The sequence below is a fragment of the Mauremys reevesii genome, linkage group 15 (genome assembly GCF_016161935.1).
Source record: "Mauremys reevesii isolate NIE-2019 linkage group 15, ASM1616193v1, whole genome shotgun sequence".
NCBI classification, from domain to species: domain Eukaryota; kingdom Metazoa; phylum Chordata; order Testudines; family Geoemydidae; genus Mauremys; species Mauremys reevesii.
Window position 1 is genome coordinate 9,462,409 of NC_052637.1, and position 20,255 is coordinate 9,482,663.

General features: G+C 40.8%; 2 protein-coding genes across 2 annotated transcripts; both read right to left on the reverse strand.

Annotated features, from left to right (window-relative positions):
- Positions 1 to 3,712: 3,712 nt before the first annotated feature.
- Positions 3,713 to 4,666, reverse strand: LOC120384041 (olfactory receptor 10A2-like). The gene has a single exon (XM_039502360.1). It carries the CDS (start codon positions 4,664 to 4,666, stop codon positions 3,713 to 3,715), a length of 954 nt encoding a protein of 317 aa, XP_039358294.1.
- A 7,900-nt stretch (positions 4,667 to 12,566) lies between these two features.
- On the reverse strand, positions 12,567 to 13,520 carry LOC120383580 (olfactory receptor 10A7-like). Its single transcript, XM_039501740.1, has one exon. It carries the CDS (start codon positions 13,518 to 13,520, stop codon positions 12,567 to 12,569), a length of 954 nt encoding a protein of 317 aa, XP_039357674.1.
- Between the last annotated feature and the right edge of the window lie 6,735 nt (positions 13,521 to 20,255).

Sequence of the window (20,255 nt, forward strand, 5' to 3'; positions counted from 1 at the left end):
AATCCAGTTGTTCTGTGTAAACATCAGGTGGCCAGATTTGTTCCCGGACTAAGTCCGCTCTAGGCAGTGGAATTACACCGTGGGTAAGTATGGTCTAGATGCTATTAGCAGAACCACCAGAACAATTCAGTGCTGCACAGCTCAGGGATTCAGGTTGTTTTTCAAGTCTATGTCACACTGGTTAAAACCTGCCATCTTGGGTGCTAGTGACCAGTTCTGGGTGCTAACTGAGGATCTTCTTATGAAGCCCTTGGTCACATTAGTCACACACATGAATAGTTACACTCAGGGCCGGCTCTAGGTTTTTTGCCACCCCAAGCAAAAAAAAGCTTGGCTGCCTGTACCCCCTGCCGCCCTGGGCTCCCCCCTCCACACATTCCGTGCTACCCCCAGCTCTGGACTCCCCCCCCTTTCTACCCGTACCCTCTGCTGCCCCAGCCCTGGGCTCCCCCCTTCCCATCCATCAGTGCCCCCCCCACCCACATACCTCCTTCTGCCTCAGCCCTGGGCTCTGCCCCCACCCCCACCTGCACCCTCCCTCTGCCCCAGCCCTGGGTCACTGGTAACTTGCTCCCAGGGCAGGTCATTCAGCAGGAATTTTGGATGTGCACAGAACTCAGAGGATTAGTTCCCATGTGGTTACAGAACTGCAGTAAAGTGGAACAATTTTCATCTTGTGTGATTGGAGGATATCTAGATGCATATTATAAGACTGCTCTCCATAAATGAGGAAAAGTTGAGGTGCCTTTATTATTCTTTTTGTTCCACTATTTGTTTCTATGGGGAATCTGCCAATGCGATATCACTTCCTTTTAAACAAATTCAACTTAAAAAAAAAAAAAGCAATGGCTGTTGAAAATAGCAATTCCAGTCCTAAAAACCACTAGGAAGCATTTCTTGCTCAATTTTATCCTACTTTTTCTACAGCAAGTTACAGTGGATCAGTATATTTGATTTGGGAGAAATGAAGTAACAGCTGCCCAAATTGAGCTTGAGCACTTCTGAATTTTGAGGTGTTCAAATCTGGAAGGCAGGTGCTAGATTCCCTTTCTGAATATTAGCTAAATCTGGAAAGGAAAAGTCAATTTCTGCTTCCCTGGCTCAGAAGTGGAAATCTTCCTACGTGCCTGGTACTGTATCTAAAGCGGTCCAAGTTCTCTAGCAGAGCCTCCCCTCCCTTACTTTTCATTTTAAATTCTAGTGGGATACATGTACCTCCCTTGCTAGGCTTCAGATAGAGAGATGTAAAGTCCATTTAGTCCACCAATTCCTTCTTTGGGGGCTGCAAGGTGAGGTCACACCAGTATCCCTAATCCAGTCTGGGGATGTCTTCTGAAGGGGATATCTGGGCCAAAGCCTTCTACTCCTTGGGCACACTTGCTCCTCATTCACAGTGCCACCCTGCTCTAGCAGTGATCTCTCCATTCACAGCAAGCTGCAGCATGAGGTTTCAGCTACCATACTCCCTCCTCCCTCCCTTTCCTGTTGATAGTGGCCAAGGGAATGCTGGGAAATGTAGTTCTTTCCCTGCTCCAGGGCTGGCTCTATAGGCAGGGAGTTTCATGTTTTGGCGAATAAACAATTTGTCCCCCTCAAAATTGCCCAGCTCTAATAATCAATTAAATAACTAACCAATGCATCACCAATATTAACTATTCCCTCCCTTAATTACTTGGAAGACACAACCTATTTTATCATTACAAGAATGCACCTGATGCCTCCCCACAGCCTTTAGCTGTTGAACTTCCATCTGCACCAAAGAGCTAAAGCCTGTGGGGAGACTTTTGAGTGAATTCTTGTTACTACTGTCCCTCCAGATTTACCCCAGTCCATCTCCTAGAGATAGACAGGAATCTGACAACAAAACTTTCTGTCAGAAGATACCTATTTATTAAAACCAAAACTGTGTTTTCAGGGAAGGGGTAGTTTTGACAGAACTCCTGATTCAAACAAACTTGAAAGTTTAAATGAAACATTTTCATTTTTAAATGAAACATTCATTTTCTGCTTCAAAAACATTATTTTTATTTAGAAAAACTTTATTTAGAAACTTTAGTTAATTTATAAAAAAATAACAAACGTCAAAATATATTTTTTGAAATTATCAAAATGTTTCAACTAACACAATCAATTTTTATTATTATTTAGTAGTAGTTCACAATTTTTTTTCAGGTTTCAACTTTTCATCCTCTTTCAGGAAGGATTTTTTTAATCTCAAATAATTTTGTGGGATGGGAAAAGCATTTCCTACACTGCTTTAGTAACTCCATTAACTTTGGTGGTACTGTATTACTCCAGAATTAAAGTCATATACATAAGATCAGAAGCTAGACCTTAATGAGTTTCATTGCTGAAGAGAGAGAATTGAGCCATATTTATCAATCAATTTATGTAATACTGTTGCAAAAAAAGTGAACATCATTCTCAGATGTTGTAGATGGGCAGACTCACCCCTGCAGCGCCTCCTGCTGGTGCCTTCTGGGAATTAGCTCTTTTTCCAGCCAGGAGTGCCCTCTGCAGACCATGGATCTGCCTGTCCTCTTGGCCTCTGTCCTTCTCTGGACCCCAGTGCCCTTTTAACTGGGGTGCTGCCCCCTGGCAGTACCCCACTAATCTGGGTCTCCCCTCCCTGGGGAACCCATAATCCCTACTTTGCCTCAGTTTTGGCTACTGCCTGGTCTCCATCTAGCCCCCATTCACTGGGGCAGACTGCAATATCAGCCACTCATCATATGCAAAGATTGGGTTTGGACCTGCTGCATTTGCCTACCCCTGGGCTGCCCCCTGTAATCCCCAGTACCTCTTGGCCTTATGCTAGGCCACAGCCTGGGGCTTTCCAGGCTGGAGCTCCCCAGCTCCTCTGCCTTTCCCCAGCCCTGCTCTACTCAAGTACCCTGTCTCTAGCTCCCTGCAGCCAGACTCATCTCCCTCTACAAACGGAGAGACAGTCTGGGTTCCTGCCTCTTATAGCGGCCAGCTGGGCCTGACTGGGACATGGCCATAGCTGAGAACTGCTTTCCCCCAATCAGCCCAAGCTTCTTGCCCCAGCCACAGCCCTTTCCTAGGGCTGTTTCAAGCCCCAAAGGGCAGGAGCGGGTAACCACCCTGCTACAGATATATCAGCAGGAGTATTGTAAGCAAGACCCAAGAATTAATTATTCCATTCTACTCAGCACTGATAAGGCCTCAGCTGAAGTATTGTGTCCAATTCTGGGCACTGCACATCAAGAAAGATGTGGACAAATTGGAGAAAGTCCAGAGGAAAGCAACAAAAGCGATTAAAAGTCTAGAAAACATAGCCTAAAAGGAAAGATTGAAAAAACTGTTTGATTAGTTTGGCGAAGAGAAGATGGAGTGGGGACATGATAACAGTCTTCAAGTATTTAAAAGGTTGTTATAAAGAGGAGGGTGATTTTTTTTCTCAATCACTGAGGACAAAACAAGAAGTAATGGTGTAAATTGCAGCAAGGGAGATATAAGTTGGACATTAGGAGAAACTTCCTAACTGTAAGAGTAGTTAGGTACTGGAACAAATTATCTAGGGAGGTTGTGGACTCTCTGTCATGGGGAAGGAGTGAGGTTGAGTGGGATTGAGAACAGGTTAGACAAATATGTGTCAGGGATAGTCTAGAGAATACTTAATCCTGTCCCAGTGCAGGAGGCTGGACTAGATGCCCTGTCAACGTCTCTTCAAGGCCTACATTTCTATGATTCAACAAAACCTTTTTCTCCCCATTATTCTCCAGAATGCTCCCTTCACCTCCTTGTTCCTCAGACTGTAGATAATGGGGTTTAGCATCGGTGTGAGGACCGTGTAGGACAGAGAGAGAAACTTGTCTGTGTCTGGTGAGTAGGAGGAATTAGGCTTCAGATACATAATGGCACCAGAGCCATAGAACAGCATCACCACCATGAGGTGCGAGGAGCAGGTGGAGAAGGACTTCCTCCTGCTTGCCCCCGAGGGCATCTTCAAGATGGTGGAGATTATGCTGATGTAGGACATGAGGATTAGCACAAAGGGGAAGGAGACAAAGAACAGAGCCACCATGAAGACAGCCATTTCATTGCGGGAGGTGTCTCCACATGCCAGCTTCAGCAGTGGAGGGATGTCACAGAAGAAATGATTAATCTTGTGGGATCTGCAGAAGGGTAGGGTGAATACCACGCTGGTGTGACTGAAGGACAAGAGGAGACCAGTGAGCCAGGATCCAGCAGCCAGTCCAGTGGCCACCTTCCTGTTCATAATCACAGGGTAATGCAGAGGTCTGCATATTGCAACATAGCGATCATAAGCCATAGTCACCAGGAGAAAACACTCTGCCCCACCAAGGAAAAAAGAGAAATAGGTTTGCACAGCACAGCCAATGAAAGAGATGGTCTTATCTTCCAAGAGGAGGTTGGCCAACATTTTAGGGATGGTAACTGATATGTAGCAGACCTCCAGGAAGGAGAGGTTCCTGAGGAAGAAGTACATGGGAGTGTGAAGGGCAGGGTCAGCCAATGTGAGGAGAATGATGAGGAGATTTCCAGTCACGGTGATCAAGTAGTTCAATAAAAACACAAAGAATAGCAAGTGTTGCAGTCTGGGAAGGGTGGAAAATCCCAGGAGAATGAATTTGTTCTGTACTGTGTGGTTTCCTCCTGCCATTCCTGTCCCATACTCCATCCTGCAGAAAAAAGGAAACAACCCCAGTAGGACGAAAGATTCAAAAATACTGATCTGAATTCTGGTTGAGATTTTAAACATTCCAAAGTTTCAGTCCTTGGTTTTTGATTCAGGTTCTTCCTGACTCTCCATTTACTGCTGACTAGGTAAGGAACTGTGCATTCTTTTAATTGGCCCAGTTACTCAACTAATGTGAAAGCTACTGAATGAGGCCATACTGCCAGCTGGCTGATGTACACCAACTGGGCATCTCTCTCATTGACTCAAAAGGAGCTACAGCCGATTTTATATCAGCAGCAGATCTGGCCCCATTGACTCCAATGGAACTATGGCTGACTTACACCAGGTGGGGATCTGACCCATTGATTCCAGGGGAGCAATGGCTGGTTTTGCACCAGGTTAGGACTTGGCTTATTGATTCCATTTTACACCGACTGAGGAGAAGACCCTCTGTTCCTTTTATGTCTTGTAAAGGTCCTGAGACAAGTTATGCTGTGAGGAGATTACAGTTAATAATATTGTACTATAATGAAATCAAACACCAATAACAATAACAATAATTAATAATAATTATTAAACTTTAACCTCTCATGGTAAAAGTATCAGAGGGGTAGCCATGTTAATATGGATCTGTAAAAAGCAACAAGAGTCTTGTGGCACCTTATAGACTAACAGAAGTATTGGAGTATAAGCTTCAGTGAGTTAAGACCCACTTTGTCAGATAAAGTGGGTATTCGCCCACAAAAGCTTATGCTCCAATACTTCTGTTAGTCTATAAGGTGCCACAGGACTCTTGTTGCTTTTTATGATGAACGTACGTATGTGAAGACATTCAGTAATGTGAAATCAGAAGGGGTAATTCTTTCCAGAATCCTACATATGGTGACGTGGTATTTGGAATGCCAAATAGAGGGAGAGAGAGAATCTTCCAAATATTCAAGGAGATGTATAAAAAATGCTAGTTTTAAAAAAAGTGTGGATTCCATTGGCGATTTATTTTTATTTATTTATTTATAGTCTCTCCAAATAAATAAGAAGTAAAATGAGGCATTTTCACTTGATTCAAAATTATTTACCTACCCTGTTTTTCTATGGGAAAATGTTCATTTCAAATTTCCAGATTTTTCACCTCTTTTTCAATATATTTTTTCACTTTTTTTTCCAGTTAGTTATCTGAGGGAAATTGAAAATAGAGAAAGTGATAGGGAAAACATTTTCTCTTCCATTTTAAAACTTGATTCACAACTTTCCTGTAGAGAGAAGCAAACAAAAGTAAAGTATTTTCCCTCACCTTTTCTTTCATTATTCTGTTTTTTTTTCCCAAGTTTTTTTTCTGGGGGGGGTGGGGCGGAAGTAAGTGAATAGAGAAGGGAATCTTTTTTTTTTTACTTTCCATAAGTACTTAAATTTCACCACTTTTTATTCCACTGGAAAAAGGAGGGTAAGGGTAAAAATATGAATGATAGTGAGAAAATTTGCACTATTTCAAAAACAAATATTTGAAATGATAACTCAATATGCGGTTACCACTAAGAATATATATCAACAATTTAAGCATACAAAAACATTACAGGTATATTATAATTATCCACCCTCCCCTGCAAAAAATAATTGCAAACCTAGGAAATTGAGATTACACTTAAAGATATGTTAAGTAATGGACATTCAATTAGAGCACCCAAAAAATGTTAACTCTCCTCTGTAGATGACATACACGAATAGGTTCTTATTCATATCCTTATTCCTGCAAACACTTAAGTAATTATACTTACACTGGTTATCTGAGATATCTGGGTGCCTATCTGCACCTTTAGGTGCCTAAATACCTTTAAAAATCTGGCCCTGGTTTCTAAAGGATGCTAATATGAACTAAACTATGTAGTTAAATGTTTTCAGAATGGATGGCTTAAGTTGTTTCCAGCAATCTGTTTTTTAGCAGATCTCTGCCAATGATTTCAATGAGAAAATTACTGCTTCTCACTCATAGAATTCCATTTTCATAGAATTGTAGAACTGGAAGGGACCTTGAGAGGTCATCAAGTCCAGTCCCCTGCACTCACGGCAGGACTAAGTATTATCTAGACCATCTCTGATGGGTGTTTGTCTAACCTTCTCTTTAAAATCTCCAATGACAGAGATTCCACAACATCCCTAGGCAATTTATTCCAGTGCTTAACTACCCTGAAAGGAAGATTTTCCATAATGTCCAACCTAAACCACCTTTGATGCAATTTAAGCCCATTGCTTCCTTTCCTATCCTCACAAGTTAGTGAGAACAAGTTACCTCCCTCCTCCTTGTAACGATGTTTTATGTACTTGAAAACTCTTATGTCCTCACTCTTTCTTCTCTTCCCCAGACTAAACAACCCCCACTTTTTTTTTTCAATCTTCCCTCATAGGTCATGTTTTCTAGACCTTTAATAATTTTTGTTGCTCTTCTCTGGACTTTCTCCAGTTTGTCCACATCTTTCCTGAAATGTGGCACCCAGAACTAGCTACAATACTCCAGCTGAGGTCTAATCAGCGCAGAGTAGAGCAGAAGAATTACTACTTGTGTCTTGTTTACAACACTCCTGCTAATACATCCCAGAATTATGTTTGCTTCTTTTTTGAAAGTTACACAGTTGACTCCTATTTAGCTTGTGATCCACTATAACTCCAGATCCCCAGATTCCTTTCTGCAGTAGCCCTTCCTAGGCAGTCATTTTGCATTTTGTATGTGTGCAACTGATTGTTCCTTTCTATCTGTGCTCATTGCATAGAATATCTAAAATCTGATTCTGTTCTGTTCCAGACACAGAAAAGCTGTGTAAATAGGAACCTTAATGTGACTGGTCTACAGATAGGATGACCAGATAGCAAGTGTGAAAAATCAGGACAGGGGTGGGGGGATGTCTGGTCACCCTATCTACAAACCAAACTTTACTAAAACACAGTAGCCTTCCAAATGTAAACGCAAACACATGCTCGTAAGTAACTTTTTGTATTTTATAGATTACTCCAAGAAATAATGTCACAGACATAAAGTACAGTTACTGTGCAAAAAAAGTGTTCTTAACTTAGGTTAGTTAACCATTATAAGTGAACTTGGTTTAAAGCAGCAGTGCAGATATGGCAACTCAGCTTTTAACTTGAGTTATCAATTCAAATCCAACCGCAGGCTCACTTATAGGCTATAGCTCAAGCTCCTAACCTGAGTTAAATGCCAAGTTCCTGTGTCTTCACTGCTACTTTAAACCAAGTTAGTGATTGTGGCTTAGCCTACCTGAGTTAAGAACACCCCTAACTTTGCATATCTAGGGGTATGTCTACACTGGAGCTGGAGGCGTAATTTCCAGCTCAGGTAGACATACCCGCTGTAACTTTTACAAAGCTAACCTGTTGTAAATAGCATTTTAGCCATAGCTGCACAAGCAGGGAGACAAGCTACCCATCCTGAGTCCTATCCCATCTGAAAACCAGGGTATGGATTCAGGAAGCTAGTCCACCCTGGCAACCATGCGGCTGCCACTAGATTGCTATTTTTTGTGCACTAGCTTGATCAAAGCTAGAGCGGGTATATTTGTCCAAGTTCAAAATTTCACTTCTTGCTGCATTATAGACACACATAAAAGTGTTTGCAGAATTGGACTCTTCAAATGTTCCTAGAAATAGGATCACACTATTAACAAATAGAAAGAATGCAACTAACTACAGAGTGGTACTTACTGAAATATCAGGTTATAGGCACATAGAAATTGAATGCTTTCAAATTTCACTGCAGATCCAAGATTCCAAATCCGTATCTGGAAGGTCTTCGCTGACTCCAAAGGGTGCATGTGTCTATCTGATAGGATGAGTGTGTTTTATTTATCTGCATTGTATCCCTTGGGAGACAGTCGCTGAAGCATTTCATATTGTGAATAGTAATTGATGGAATAGGCAGCTCCGTGATTATTCTGGTCTGATGCAGTATGTAGGTGTCATCTGGTAGCAGTGCATGCATTTAAATTCATTATTAATTATTACTGATTCTCACAAGACGAATGAGGGAAAAATTAATTAGTCTTGTCTTTGTGTGTGTGAACTCGTAGGGATGAAAATAAGAAAAGCCTTCAAAAAACACTGCAAACTGAGGTCATGTTGGAAACTTGGGGTGCGTGAGGGAGATCTCTCATTTACACCAGATTTAAATCAGAGTAACTCAATTTGGCCATATTCTATCCCCACTCCAGCACTTTTTCAACACTCCAGCAGTGCAAAGGGTCCATTAAACCAGTTAAATCAGCCTGCTGCATATTTCCCATGCACAGGATGAATGCCAGACCTGGGTGTAGAAGAAACTAGAGACAGCTGGCTTGGCCATGAGGTTTTTTTGGAAGGGCCTCTTGACACCATAATCACGTTACTGCAATTTAGGGAAACCCAGAGGGTACTCTAAGTGAAAACAAGCTTGATAGGCCTTCAAATTGGCCTAGAGAACAGAAAGCCATAAAAACATCTGGCAGCATCTTGCAGCGATCTTTCCTTCCTCCCAGCAAGTTACTGGTGCGATGCATGGCCCAGTATGGACAAAGCAGATAAACTAGGCCACTAACTTCAGCAGATTTAGCCTAATTAAACACCAGTGTAACTGAAAAAAGAATAAGGATCATTGCCTTCGATTGAGCTGATTCACTTTGGGATGAATGAGCATAGCAGCACGCCTTTGGACGTTCATTAAGCTATTCCTGATTCTCACCCAACTGAGCGTGAGAGGAATCAGGTCCACTGATTCCATTGTAGTTATTCCTGATTCACATTGGGATGAGGAGAGGGAAATTAGCTCCATTGACCCCAGCAGAGTTACCTTGGTTTGCAATGCAGATTTTGCTGAGGCGAGGTCCTCAGCTCCACTCTGAGGAACGCAGGAAGAATACATGCCTCACCTGTGTGGCTCGAAACCCAGAAAAGGTTTCCAAAGCAGACAATGTGTAGGGGTGTGGAGAAATTGGAGTTTGGGTTTGGATCTTGTCAATCTACCAAAGGCCAGGACTACTTAGATCAATAGGAAGCCAGAACAATCAGCTTCTTGCAGTTTTGGGACTTTTGTATGCAGCTGTGAAAGAAATTTTCTCTTTGCTAGGAAGCAGATGGTTACCTTTTCCTTCTTTGACCATGTGGTCCTCCTGATGTATAAAAATTTGGTTCTAGAGACTAGTTTGGGAAAGGGGAATTATGGGAGATACTCTTTCTGAGACTCTGCTGTTGCTTGTACTTTGTTTGGGTTGAAGGTAAAGACATATAAACCTGGACTGGATGAAATTTTCTATGATAAATCATGTATAACCTTAACTCTGCCCCTTGTGTGATATAATATGATCTCTTATGTGATAAGGAATATGTAGCCTTAACTCTGATTTCTTAGGCAAGGAACTATGTGCAACTTTAACTCTGCACTAATGTTGCTACAGTGCTAAGTAGAGAAGAGTCTGGGATCAGGGGTAATCTATATAAAACTGAATATTAAGTGTGTCTGCTGGACACGGACTCTGTGGCTCTCTAAGGCTCTCTAGGTCCCAGAACAACTCTCAACCTGTGCAGCCAAATTTCACCCCACAGATCTCCTTGAATCTTGGGATGGAGTAAATATTAATGGGAAAGAGTGACCTCTGGTGGTGTGCAAAGTGCTGCATCTCCATAATTAATGCATTCTCTCTTTTTGTCTCTCCAACTTAATTTTTAATGTGGTTGCATCACTATCCAGCTTTCAGATCAACAGCTGTGGTGTCACACCAGATTTACTCTGCTTTCACTAGTTGACTTCAGTGGCCTTACTCCAGAATTATACAAGTCTACATGAGCTCAGAAGATGGACCAGAAAGGAAGTGTGGTGCAAGGGTTATGGTTTTAGCCTGGTACTCAGAAGACATGCATTCAACTCCCTGTTCTGCCACAGATTTCTCATGTGACAAATAACATAGGCACGGGTTTTGAAAGGTATTCAGATATTTCAATCAATGGGTTTTAGGTGCCCAGGGGCTTTTGAAAATCCCACTAGGGACCTAAATACCTTAAAAAATTTAGACCCTTGAGAAAAATTTTAAAAGGACATCAGGCCCCAATTTTTAAAAGTGTTTAGATGTTGCATACTCAGAATTGCAACACCTAACTGATTTAGGAGTCTAAGTCATTTTCAAAAGAGATTTAGGCACTTAGGAGACAAAATCTCATTTACAATCACATGGACTTAGGCTCCTAAGTGCCTTACTCCATTTTGAAAATGAAACTTAGACTCCTAAATCAGCTAGGATGACCACAGCATCATCTATACCTTTAACAATCTTAGACAGATTTTCAGAGGTAATTATTTAGGTACTTAAGGATGCAGATAGATGCCTACTGGGATTCACAAATGTAGCTACGTCAATGGGAGTTAGGTGCCTAAACTACTTAAGCATTTCTGAAAGTCCCATTAGGCACCTATCTGCATACTGAGGCACCTAAACACCTTTTCAAATTTGACCATTGTACCTCAATGCTCCTGTGATGTTACACCTCATAATGCTTCATGGGAATAGGCTTATGAATGTATATATGACATAACTGGGATATGTTTTAAACTACATATGCCATGTAACATATCTTTGCAAAGGTTATGATCTACTGAATATGTTCATCCTATTTGTATGCATGTATCATTTTTGTATTCAAAGTTATGAATATTGGCTGTGTACTTGATTGATTTTAAGTAGCCTTAGTAAGGCATTTCGGTATCTTCTTTAGAAAGGAATGTGCAAGTTAAGTGTCAAGTTAAGAAACACTTAATGGACAATGGATCTTGGAAAGCTCCAATCCACATATGAAGTCTACCTGAGGATGTTCAAAGTAGCATGTGAACAATGGCCGCTACCTGTAAGTTCTGAGTCATGCATGGACATGTGACTTGCCCATGTGTCTCTAAAACTCCATCTTGGAACTGAATTCTGGAAAGGAGAGAGGAGGGGGACCACTCATGAGAGAGTCTAAATTAAGCCCCTGGAATCTCCTCCATTTTGTCGTCAGCTGACTCAGGAGATAGCCTCTTAACCCCCAAAGGATACCTGAAAGAAACTGGAACAAAGGACAGTAACCACCAGGGGTGTGAGTGATTTCTGGACCCAGACTAGAAGGAGGCTAGTCTGTAAAAGAAGCTTACTGGAACATTTCTGAGGGTGAGATTTCATCTGTAATCATTTTCTTACTGTATTAGGCATAGTCTTGTTTTGTTTTATTTTGCTTGGTAATTCACTTTGTTCTGTCTATTATTACGTGGAGTCAAGTAAATCCTACTTTTTTTGTATTTAAGAAATCATTTTTTACTTGTTAATTAACCAAGAGTATGTATTAATACCTGGGGGTGGGGAGAACAGCTGTGCATATCTCTCTATCAGTGTTATAGAGGGCAAACAATTTATGAGTTTACACTGTATAAGCTTTATACAGGGTAAAATGGATTTATTTAGGGTTTGGACCCCACTTGGAGTTGAGCATCTGAGTGTTGGAGACAGGAAAACTTCTTAAGCTGTTTTCAATTAAGCCTGCTTTTTGGGGACGTTGTTCAGATCTGGGTCTCTGTTTGCAGCAGGCAAGCGTGTCTAGCTCAAACCAGGCAGGGCACTGAAATCCTTAGCTGCCACGGGAAACAGGCTCAGGAGTAGTCTCAGCACATCAGGTGGCAGTCCCCAAGAGGGTTTCTGTGATTCAACCTGTCACAGCTCCATCTTTAAAACTTAAATTAGTGCATTTTCCTACTGCACAGAGGCAGTGTGAGGTTAAATCCATTAAAGATTGTGAGGTGCTCAGTTACCATGGTAATGGGTCCAGATAAGGTCCTAACATAGATATAAAGGCCTTAAAAGAATTGAGCTGGAGACATTTAATGCCAATCAAATTCCTTTATTCAATCGGACCTTCTTCGCCGCACCATTCTCCAGAATGCTCCCTTCACCTCCTTGTTCCTCAGGCTGTAGATGATAGGGTTTAGCATGGGCGCGATGACCGTGTAGAACAGAGAGAGAAACTTGTCTGTGTCTGGTGAGTAGGAGGAATTGGGCTTCAGATACATAATGCAAGCGTAGCCATAGAACAGTGTCACCACAATGAGGTGTGAGGAGCAGGTGGAGAAGGACTTACTCCTGCCCTCCACGGATGGCATCCTCAGGATGGTGGAGATGATGCAGACGTAGGACATGAGGATCAGCATGAAGGGGAAGATGGCAAAGAAAAAAGCCATGATGAAGACAGCCATTTCATTTCGAGAGGTGTCTATACACGCCAGCTTCAGCAGTGGAGGAATGTCACAGAAGAAATTATTAATCTCATGGGATCTGCAGAAGGGTAGGGTGAATACCATGCTGGTGTGACCAAAGGACATGAGGAGACCACTGAGCCAGGATCCAGCAGCCAGTCCAGTGGATACCTTCCTGTTCATAACCATGGGGTAATGCAAAGGCTTGCATATTGCAACATAGCGATCGTAGGCCATGAATGCCAAGAGAAAACACTCTGAACCACCAAGGAAAAAAGAGAAATAGGTTTGCATAGCACAGCCAATGAAAGAGATGGCTTTATCCCCAGAGAACAGATTTCCAAGCATCTTGGGGACATTGACTGATGTGTAGCACATTTCCAAGAAAGACAGGTTCCTGAGAAAGAAGTACATGGGGGTATGAAGGACTGGGTCAGCCAATGTGAGGACAATGATTAGAAGGTTTCCAGCCAAGGTGACTATGTAGGTGACCAGAAACACAGAAAAAAATAATTGCTGCAGGCTGGGAATGTCAGAAAAGCCCAGGAGAATGAATCCAGCTATTGTTGTGCTGTTTCTTCCCACTGTTTCTTGGCTATTTTTCATCCTGAAGAAGAAATGGAAAGAATAAATTGTCACAGAATACTTTCCCCCACTCCGCTGTCCTCTACTGTTATACAATTTCTCCAGATGATCTGAGTCTTTCTGTGAATTTTAGGAAGCTAAGAATGTTGGCTTTTTTACAATTTGCTGCAACCTGTGTCTCTAATTCACTAATGCTAAGAGCTGTCCTGTGCAACTTTTCTTGGAACGTGAATGAATATCTCATAAAGTTTGAATTTCTGAGTACTCTGTGCTGGATCTCAGAGCAGTTCAGTGATGGATGTTTTATGTGGCTTTTACCCATGGATCCTTCCCCCCCCTGCAGTTTTGTGACTAAAATGTGTTATGAGATCCTGCAAATTTTCAAACAAGGTTAATTTGGGAGTGAGCGGGGATGTATCTCATGAATCCCTTAACCAAATGACTCCAGTTTTAGAACACTATTTCTAACCTAGTCCATCCAATTTTCAAGTGGGTCTGCTTATGCATGTTGAATTTGGGCACTTTAAAAGGTGAGTTTTCAAACAGACAGCTCTGTGTAATGTTAACCTTGACGCAGTCCCATAAGGCCAAAACTGTAAAAGGGACCAGTGATTTTGTGTGATTCTTCACTCTCTCACGAGCTCAATGCAAATGTAATTGCTTTGGGTCTGATTCACCACTGAGTTTCTATACCATTATGCCCGTGTAGGTCCAATGGGCCAGAATCATCTGGTGGATTTACACCACCCTTGAATTTCAAAGGAGCTACACTGGTCCTAAAATTGGTGTAGTAGAGTTCAAGCAATCAAGACCTATAGGATGTCTGAAAAGTTGTCCCAAGTTGGTCATCCAAAAGTGGAGGCACTCAATATCTGTGGTAATTTGGGTCAGGGCTCATAAAGCATAGATTGCAAAATGCATAGTAACTGGTATATAGTAAAGGGAAAATACCACTGACCTGAATAGAAAAGGATGTGAATCAAACCCTGAATTGCAAAAAGCCCAAGATATGATGTGTTTGAAATGATTCCTAATTCATTCTGTCCCAATCTATACCCGAGATCCTACCACCCCCATAGTTGAGGTGTCTGAAATTCAAATCCAACTTAAGATCAACATTTTGCAACTGCTCTCTATCTTCAAATGACTGAAAAAAGCAGCAATTTTATTATGGAAAAATGACCTACTAATATGGACGTTCTTATTATTTATATATGTATTTGTTAAGGACCAACAATATGCTTGGTGCTGTGCACAACTACATTACCAATATTTGAATCACTGGAAGAACACTCAAAAACAGCAACAATCCAGATGCCTACAGATCTCTGCATGGAATGATCACATTTGCAAACTCCTCACCACAGTGACATTTGCAAAGCTAAGTCAGACTTCTCACCAAATACAGAATTGGGGATCACAAACTAGAAGTGGAAACTGGGAGGCACAAAATAGTTTAAACAAAGTAGTGATGAAAAATTTTGGGGGAAATTTGGATTGACCCAAAACAAAACAATCAATTTTTTCAATTAAATGAAAAAGTCAAAAACATTCATTTTAGGTCAAACAAAACATTTAGTTTCACCCAAAATGAAACATTTCCTTTCCTTTTTGAGGAGTCATCTTTACTGATTTTAAAACACAATGGAAGTAAAATTTGAAATTAAACATCATTCCAAATTGAAAAATCAAAATGTTTCATTTAGAAAATGTCAAAACAAAATGTTTTCAATTTTTCAGGATTTTTTTTCCCAGCTACAACTTTCTGAATAAAAGAACTGTTTTGCATGACCTGAACACACAGTTTTTAGTGGGAAGAAGTTCCATCCAAAAAAAATTCACCCAGTTGTGGCAGTGATTATGCAGCCAATGTGACAGAGGAAAGATTGTGATGGAGAGACACTTTCATCTCCAATGCACCAAATATGAGAGAGAGAGCAAGAGATTCTGCAAACTATCAAGAAGCATAAAAGATATCCTATCAAAAGCAAGGTGGAAAAAGTGTTCCCAAACTCTGGGAGAAAGGCATAGATAATATCATGCCACCTACCCAACGGGCCATGGGTCCGGAGCGGATGATTATGAGAGAGGCACACAGTGGATCATACTCCAAATCAAAGCTAATATGAAGATTTTTTTTCCCTCCCTATGGAAAATTTAGATGAAAACAAAGACACTTTAGTTCCAGAATAAGAGCATCCACACCAGTATTTAATCAGGAAAAACTATTCCAAAATAACTCTCTCCAGACACAATTGTGTAAATCTTTATGGGAGTGGGTGAATGAATAGTTCCACTGAAGTAAGGGATCACAGGGCTTGATGCTTAATGCCACTTACTTCTAGGAGCATTTAAACAGTTGGAAGAAGAGCATGAACTTAAAATTGGAGAGTTTTGCACTTACTGAAATCCAGGAGCGTTTCTGTACAGTCCTCACCAACTAGCTGCACCAAGGACCACTTCCTCATGCACATGTGGAACAGAGGGTGTTGATCTCTTCACACACTCCAAAGGATGCATTGCTTCATCAGGCAGGATTGCAGTTTTATTATTTATCTGCACTGTCCCCTTTGGGAGCTGATCTTCCAACCATTTCATGGCCTGAATAACTCCATGAGGATGATAATGATTTGTAATGCAGTAGCACCTAAAGCTCCAATCATGGACCAAGCCCTCATTGTGCTAGGCACTGTATAAACACATAACGAAAAGACAGGTTTCAGAGTATCTGTAGTTACTGTACTGTTAGTCTGTATCTGCAAAAAGAACAGGAGTACTCGTGGCACTTTAGAGACTAACAAATTTATTTCAGCATAAGCTTTTGTGGGCTACATCTCCGTTCTTTGGATGCATAGAATGGAACACACAGACAGGAGGTATTTATACATACAGAGAACATGAAAAGGTGGAAGTACGCATACCAACTGGAAGAGTCCCATTAACTGAGATGAGTTATCATCAGCAGGAGAGAAAAAAAACCTTTGAAGTGATAATTGAGATGACCCATAGAAGGTGTGAGGAAAACTTAACATGGGGAAATAGATTCAATTAGTGTAATGACCCAACCATTCCCAGTCTCTGTTTAAACCTAAGTTAATTGTATCTAATTTGCATATTAATTCAAGTTCAGCAGTCTCTCTTTGGAGTCTGTTTCTGAAGTCTTTTGTTGCAAAATTGCCACCTTCAAGTCTGTCACTGAGTGGTTAGAGAGTTTGAAGTGTTCTCCCACTGTTTTTTTAGTGTTTTGATTCCTTATATCAGATTTGTGTCCATTGATTCTTTTGCGTAGAGACTGTCCAGTTTGGCCAATGTACAAGAAGACCTCGAGGAATTCCACCATGATTTTAACAATTTCCATCCCACCATCAACCTCAGCCTAGACCAATCCACACAAGCAGTCCATTTTCTAGACACTACTTTGCTAATAAGCAATGTTCATGTACACACTATCCTACACTGGAAACCCGCTGACCGCTATACTTACCTACATGCCCCAGCTTCCATCCAGGACACAGCGCATCATCAAAGGTCTACAACCTATCCTGACAGATGATCCCTCACTCTCACAGATCTTGGGAGACAGGCCAGTCCTCGCTTACAGACAGCCTCCCAACCTGAAGCAAATACTCACCAGCAACCGCACACCATACAACATAAACACTAACCCAGGAACCCATCCTTGCAACAAAGCCCGATGCCAGCTCTGTCAACATATCTATTCAAGTGACACCATCATAGGACCTAATCACATCAGCCATGCCATCAGGGGCTCATTCACCTGCACATCTACCAACGTGACAAAGGGGACAGTGCAGATAAATAATAAAAACTGCCATCCTGCATGATGAAGCAATGCATGCTTTGGAGTGTGTGAAGAGATCAACACCCTCTGTTCCAGATGTGCATGAGGAAGTGGTCCTTGGTGCAGCTAGTTGGTGAGGACTGTACAGAAACGCTCCCGAATTTCAGTAAGTGCAAAACTCTCCAATATTAAGTACATGCTCTTTTTCCAACTGTTTAATGCCACTTACTTCTAGGAGCATTTTAGCATCAAGCCCTGCGATCTCTTACTTCAGTGGAACTATTCATTCACCCACTCCCATAAAGATTTACACAGTTGTGTCTGGAGAGGGTTATTCTGGAATAGTTTTTCCTGATTAACTCCTAGTGTGGATGCTCTTATTCTGGAATAAAAATGTCTTTGTTTTTTATTTAAATTTTCCACAGGGCGAAAAAGATCTTCATATTAGCTTTGATTTGGAGTATGATCCACTATGTCCCTTTCTCATAATCATCTGCTCCGGACCCACGGCTCATTGGGTAGGTGGCATGATATTGTCTCTGCCTTTCTCCCAGAGTTTGGGAACACTTTTTCCACCTTGCTTTTGATAGGATGTCTTTTAGGCTTCTTGATAGTTTGCAGAATCTCTTGCTCTCTCTCATATTTGGTACACTGGAGATGAAAGTGTCTCCTCATCACAATCTTTCCTCTGTCACATTGGCTGCATAATCACTGCAAGAGCTGGCTGAATTTTTTTTGGATGGAACTTCTTCCCACTGAAAACTGTGTATTCAGGTCAAGAAAAACAGTTTATGAATTCAGGTTGAATTTAGAAAATTGTTGTAGCTGAAAAAAAGAATACTGAAAAATTGAAAACATTTTGTTTTGACATTTTCTAAATGAAATATTTTGATTCTTCAATTTGGAATGATGTTTAATTTCAAATTTTACTTCCATTTTGTGTTTTAAAATCAGTAAAGACGACTCCTCAAAAAGGAAATGAAATGTTTCATTTTGGGTGAAACTAAATGTTTTGTTTGACCTAAAATGAATGTTTTTGTCTTTTTCAGTTCACTGAAAAAAAAATGGATTTTTTTGTTTTGTTTTGGGTCAATTCAATTTTCCCCCAAAATTTTTCATCACTACTTTGTTTAAACTTTTTTGTGCCTCCCAGTTTCCACTTCTAGTTTGTGATCCCCAATTCTGTATTTGCTGAGAAGTCTGACTTAGCTTTGCAAATGTCACTGTGGTGAGGAGTTTGCAAATGTGATCATTCCATGCAGAGCTCTGTAGGCAACTGGTTTGTTGCTGTTTTTGAGTTGTTCTTCCAGTGATTCATATATTGGTAATCTAGTTGTGAACAGCACCATGCATATTGTTGATCTGTAACAAATACATATAAAAATAATAAGAACGTCCATATTAGTAGGTCATTTTTCCATAACAAAATTGCTGCTTTATCAGTCATTTGAAGATAGAGGTCAGTTGCAAAATGTTGATCTTAAGTTGGATTTGAATTTCAGACACCTCAACTATGGGGGTGGTAGGATCTCGGGTATAGACTGGGTCAGAATGAATTAGGAATCATTTCAAACACATCATATCTTGGGCTTTTTGCAATGCAGGGTTTGATTCACATCCTTTTCTATTCAGGTCAATGGTAATTTCCCTTTACTATATACCAGTTACTATGCATTGTACAATCCATCCTTTATGAGCCCTGACCCAAATTACCACAGATATTGAGTGCCTCCACTTTTGGATGACCACTTGGGACAACTTAGCTTGATTTTCAGACATCCTATAGGTCTTGATTGCTTGTACTCCCCAACACCAGTTTTAGGACCATTGTAGCTCTTTTGAAATTCAATTGCGGTGTCAGATTAAAACTCAGTTCTCACTTTTTGGTTGGGTGCAGCAGAGTCAGATACTTTATTTTCTCTTTACAATTGTATAGCAGGAGGGAGTGCACTTGGACACAGGGTTTCCCCAGTCCCAGGCAGGTGTCTCTGCAGGTAAACAATTACAGCAAGCTTTTATACTTTGTTACCTACAATAATAAGCAACAGCTGCATTTTGTTTATACATAGGCCATCTTGATATCTAATTTTTCTCACTTCTATTTAGACACCAGTCTACATTCCTCATTATCGACACACAAATCTCGTGTTATTTGGGTTACAGGTAGCCTGACTCTTGCTAACAGAGACTGTCATGCATTAAGATCCCCTACAAATCCCTGTCAGTTCTTTCTCTACTTCCACACACCCCCTTTTGTACTTCTAGTACAACAAATATTTTTAAACCTGCATTTGCATTAAACCATGGATTTCAGATTCTACATTAAATGCTTCAACCTTAGGGTTTTAATTGGATGTAATGACAATGCATGATTAGCATGGACATGAAAGGTATTACTATTAGTATTTTCTTTACAACAACAATAACATAATCCTAAAATAACTAATAGTAATACAAGCAATAACATTCCCATAAGAATAATATGATGGGGTCGTTGTACAGTTTTAGTCACAAAGCACAATACATCATACTTAGTACATAAAGTAAATACTCTATAAGCTGTATAAAAGGCATTCTTTTCAACTTGATATATATTTTGAAGCATATGAATTTGCCCTTGTACTTCAGAGATTCTTTGAACCTCTGGTAACAATGAAAGCAAATCTTGAAACCGATCAGGTACTAAGCTGGTCCAATTAAAGGGTATCTGGAACCTAAGGGCTACTTGCAAAATTCTATCTGCAGGCCAGTAAACAATATGATTGCCTGCAGTGGTAATGAGATTAAAATGTATATCTTGCAATGTGGTGGTTTTAACATACACACGGCTATCATTAGCTTGAAAAAGTAAGTGTCCTCTCAGGGTACTTCCATGTCCCCTATCCTCCCAGCAAACACAGTCATGAACAGTGACGACTTCTCCTGGCTTCAGTTTATGGATACACTGAAGCTGG